Raw genomic sequence first — 5,458 nt, forward strand, 5'->3', positions numbered from 1 at the left:
ACTCAGCATTCAATAAATGATTCTCATTAGAAGAAAAATACTACCTGGTCACAATTCTACTCTCTTATGGAGTTGTGCTATATTTCAATACATTCTTGGGAAAATAAAGAAAAGTGAATAAAAAGCTGAATAGAAATAGACTCTCTATAAAAACTACCTGTAAAGTATCATGTCTGGAAAATATTTGTGACACTACACAGATTACTGCTGATGCAAAGAAAAAAATTGCAATTTAACCATTTCATGGATATGAACAATGCACTTGTTCCCAGCCATTTAGAATGATCTGACATTCCAAATGTTTATAAAAATTGGGTAATAAAAGAATTAAGTCAATACCCTTAAGTACAATAAATAATGGTCTTTATTATGGTCAAGGTTGACCATGAGCGTTTGTTCCATATCTGCTTGGGACATTTGTAAAACCAGTTCTGAATCCTTGAGTTGCTCCCATGTCCGGTATTCCAAATCCTTGATTGAGTACGCTACTGTAGGGTGCGGATCCATGATTAAAGCCCAATCCATAAGGTCTTGTCTGAGTGTTTAAGAGGATGACTGGACTCACATTTTTGCCTGGTGTATTAAAAGCAAATTCTGGCGGTGGGCTGCCGGGCTTAGACGGAGTGGATGTAACAGGGTTCAAATTATCAGCAGCTTTCAAAGACGGCATTGGAATAACGTGATGGTCCGAAAGGTTCAGAATATTGTTTGCAATAGGCACAGATGATAAAGTAGGTCTGATCCAGTCATCTTTGAAAATCTGAACAGTCAAGGTGGAGACCAATGTGTACAATCTGTTAGTGACATGGGCAAGCACCATCTGTTCGTTTGCATCTCTTCGAATTCGGACGTGTACTGACCCAGCCTAGAAAGTGAAAAAAGTTGGCTTCAGTAAAGATTCTTCAAATGCATTCACGAAGAGGTAAGCTACCCTGCAGAGAATTATGCAAAGACCTTTTGCAGTGAAGGCTACCAACTAAACTGAGACATTTCTGAAATAATTCTGTATTAGGGTACATTTTGATCTTTCCTAATGCGTTGATTTCTTACAAACATACCAAGTTCATCATTCAGGAAGAGTGAGGTTTAAAACCAAACTATAAAACACAACATATGATGGCAAGAAAGGAAAGGCAACAGCCAGGAAAAAAAGTGGCCCAAAAGAAGAACAAAGTGCAGACAAAGTCCGTATGCCAAATTTAGGGAATATTGGAGCTGGATATTGGGGTTGTCTGTTGGAGCAGGTGAGAGGACGTTTGGCAGACACACTCAAACTGGGACCATGAGCAAGACCAGAGGCAACGGCCCTTGTGGAACACACACAGTGTTTCCCCTGGACGTGCATACAAGTGCAGGCTGCCCCTGCCTTCCTCTCAGTAACGCTCTCCCATTTACCCTGAAGCACTGCTGCAGAAGAGAACAGGACACAAACCACAACTCCTCACGTGATGTTTCAGTTCATATTTAGTAAAAGAACACAGCTCACAGCTCAAAAAAAGATTCTACTGTAGATCTTTAGTACCTGAAGGTTTACAGTTTTTTTTCTCTCTCTCTCTCTCCTCTGGGTCAGCTGTCACTAATTTACTATTTGAAAAAAAAGTCTTTACTATCGGAGTTTTCTTCACTGCCAAAATACAAAAGAAGATCTACAGTTGCAAAATGCATGCTTTAATCCAGAGCTGCAATATACATAAATAATATTAACCAATAACAAAGCTTTAAAAAATATAAAGGACAGGCAAAGAGAAGTTTTGCAATAAATCTCAATGACTGAGCACTGACTCCATCCAATTTTTGTATTTCATATTTCATAAGAATATCTTGCTTTATTTAAATAAAAAAAAATAAAGTAGTAACTGACAACTGTTTTTTTAAAAGCTAAAAAGGCAACAGACAGAACTCACCAAAGTGCCAAACCCTAATGTCCAGAAATGCTCATTTCGAACTTCCAAGACACCATCCAAAGTTGAAACCTAATTTTACACAAACACCCAGAAATATGAAAATAAATTAAAAACAATGTTTCAAAACCTTCTAGAAATGTACTTTTACACAGTGGAACTTTCAGTTCGAACTTTCACACACAGAACAGACTACGTCTGTTAATGATGCCACTTAATGCTCATCTACTGTACTTTTGCTACCCTTAAACATCCAAATCCATCAAAAAGTGGAGTTAAGTAGCTCATTTCAAATAACTCTTGCTGCCAAATTGCACTATTTTCTAAACTCGGTGTGCTCTAAGTCAACAGCTGCCTGTACTCCTGTTCCTCCCCCACTCACATTTGTAAAGCACTTCAACTGTAGCTTGCATTTAGTAATAAAACCAACAGCACTACTTGAACAGATTTGTTCCAGACACCTCAACAACACCGTTCATCTTAGATAGCAAGATCCGTATTTTCTATATGAAGCTAAAAAGAATTATTAAAAATAATAATTCTTTAGTAGTCTGCTTGGGATTACTCATATTCCTGAATGATTATTTAATATTAGCTGTGCACATTGTGTTATGTGTTATACTCTGACTTACCTCTCTGAGAAGTTTATCTAACTGGCCAATCACATGAGGTGGGGTTGTCTTTGGAAAAAGAAAGAAAAAGAAAAAAAAGAAGAGGAAAAATAGTTGAAATAAAGACTAACTGGCCATGTTTAAGTAAGACAGCCTTTAAGTCTAGTCTATCTACATAAGAGACCAATGGCATTAAATAATAAATTCTTATGAATAAGTACATTTAACAAAACTTGAAACCACAAAAAACTGCTCCTTACCTGAAGCAGTACTTTCCCGCTGTAGACACTCATGGGATACATGGTACCAAATGTCATCAAAGCAATTGCTATAGCAGAGGCTGTGTCTACAGCAAAATAATTGCTAGAGAGAAAAAGCAATTTTAAAGAAAACCAGGTATTTACATTTTTGAAAGGCATAAGAATTTTCTTTGATTCTTTTTCATTCTTTTAAATTATAAACACTTACATAATATTATACGTACTAATCTAACGTGAACTACACATCTTTGAAAAAAGACAAGTATACTCATGGAGTTGCAATCCCATTCATACAAAATATAGCTTTTGATGAAATTATTCCTTTCATGTAAAAAAAATGTGATTTCTCATAGACTGGATAGAAAGAGTTATTTTTTTTTTAAAACAACTGTACCTACTTTATTTCAATAAGCATGTATGTAATGCAAAGAGCTAGAGCTCCAGCAATATCAATCAAGACAAAAGGGTTCATTCGTGGCAGGAAGATGCTACTCAATCCTGGGATGATTCCACAAATACTGTAACAAAATACAAAAAGCAGTTGTCAGCTGGCTTTTCATCACTGCTTTAAAACCCCAAAGTGTTACACCCACTCTTTCAGCATATGACTTCAAATACACCTTGCGGTCATAACAAATGATGTCTCTGAGGGCTGTAAAGGCCCTTCCGATTCTGCTCAAAGTTTTGTACCCGTCTGCCGTCAGCAACGGTTAATCAAGTTTAGATCCAAGTCACATTCTCTCTCATATCTGACCCTAATACTTACCTCTTGCATCTTAAGTTTTCTTTAAGTCTATCTTCCCACATACAAAACCTTATACTACACTAATCTTTGTGCAGATTTTCTACACGTTAAAATATGTATGTTGCACTGCCTTCTTTTTTTCTGGTAGCATAGCTAGCTGTGTCAGCTGTACGCAACCCAAATACTTTACAGGTTCAGATACACATATGTAAGTCTTGGGTGGTTCACACATCACTAGTCTTCAATCCATCTGCCACTTTGGTGTGCAGAATTGTTCTAAAGCCAAAGCTAACTAATTCCTGGAGGCTGAAAAGAGAGAGAAGGCCAGCTAGCTGAATAAGAGGAGACAGAAAAACCCCTGAAGGAACACTGAAAACTAAGCTACTTTTAGTTATCTCCTATCAATGGCAGCATGAGGAGAGAAAAGAGTTTCTGTAATGTGAATGTAAGTGCATGTCACATACTGGAAAGTTTAAAGGAAAAGACAACATGAAATGTATTCATGCTCCATTTAGAACCGACCTATGTTTAGACATCATGTGCTAGTCTGCTCCTCTAAGAATTTTAATCAATGTAATTATATACAGATGCAGCTATTTTCTAATCAGCACTGCTTCACAGAACACATCTGAAATAGCTGTATATATATTAATCAGATTTAGTAATTAAAAAAAAAGTCTTGGCATAAGTGTCTAGGAGTTAGCTCAAAACTCAGCAGTAATGCCAGACTCTTGATCGGCGAGACCTTCAAGTTATCCATTTGTGTCCTTCCCCATATGACCATATTACCACATTGTTGAAGAAAAACTGGCAGCATCTGTGATGGCTATCAACTTTTTTTTTTTTTTTAAACACTGGAACTGCAGGTACTTGGGCAACCCTATTGTTACTCTTCCAAAGCTGTTTTTCATAATTTGGGTCTGACAACGAAATACCTTCAACCCATATAAAATCGATCCTGTTTAACAAGCCAGCGTTCTCTGCTTTCCTGAACTGTACACAAAAACCACAACATGCAGAAACAGATGGGCTTTGCAACATATTTAGAAATGTTACACAATACAGTTTAACATTCTTATTTTGATACTGAAAGCATAAGTACTTGGGAGAACATGTATGGCTCAAAATAAACGTTTCTGACATCTGACAAAATTATCTGCAAACAATGTTATCTTCCATTCAGATATCCAATACAAGCAAGAGAGTTAACAGACAAAACAAATGAGCAACATCGGCCCCTGGAAGACACAGACTTTCCAGTTTCCTGCTGGACTGGTGAGGAGTTTCTGTAGCTATGTTTCAGTGAGTGACCTGTTCCGTATATCAGATTGAAACTGCAAGTACCCTACTCACTTGCCCACCCCACAGAGTAAATAAACAAAAATTACTACAAAATATATCGCTCAGGTAATGACAGTCGAGAAATGCACTTCAAATCAGTACAGTACAAAGCCAGTTTACCTCATCCATGGAGAATTACCTACAATGCACTGAACACATTAAAAAGGAAAGTTATGCAGAGAGATGTATTTCTAATAGATTGATGCACCTGAGAAATATGAGAGATGTTTGCTCTAGAGCTCATACACTAGACTTATAGTAGGTAAAGCTACTGTAAGAGCTCTAATACACAACAGTTTATGCCTCAACACCCATTCAAATTGTTATTATACACAAAAAAACCTACAACACTGCCTTGCAGAGGCTAACAGTTTTGAAAAACATTATTAAGCCTTACCTTCTACTAAGATCTGCAACATGTTCCTGAAGCCAACTTGTGCTGGCAGCTGCAAAAGTAAGGCAATAAAATTATTACAAGTAAAGGTATCCATTTTAAAGTACATTTAAAGTTTTACTTTAAGGGAATAACCCAGTACACTGCAAATGAAAAGAAGTATCTCAGCAGATTCCGTCACTTGAAAAAAATCAAAGTCTTACTTT

The 5,458-nt window shown here is 36.8% G+C and overlaps 1 protein-coding gene across 1 annotated transcript; it reads right to left on the bottom strand.

Moving 5' to 3' along the window:
- SLC30A6 (solute carrier family 30 (zinc transporter), member 6) lies at window positions 1–5,304 on the bottom strand (the record flags this gene model as incomplete). The annotated part of the gene is made up of 6 exons (XM_009865207.1): window positions 1–865; window positions 1,905–1,973; window positions 2,534–2,581; window positions 2,773–2,875; window positions 3,171–3,290; window positions 5,256–5,304. Coding segments are annotated over 6 exons (881 nt in total), but the record flags the coding sequence as incomplete, so codon positions are not given.
- Between the last annotated feature and the right edge of the window lie 154 nt (window positions 5,305–5,458).

Source organism: Apaloderma vittatum, unplaced genomic scaffold (assembly GCF_000703405.1).
Source record: "Apaloderma vittatum isolate BGI_N311 unplaced genomic scaffold, ASM70340v1 Scaffold44602, whole genome shotgun sequence".
Lineage (NCBI taxonomy): Eukaryota > Metazoa > Chordata > Aves > Trogoniformes > Trogonidae > Apaloderma > Apaloderma vittatum.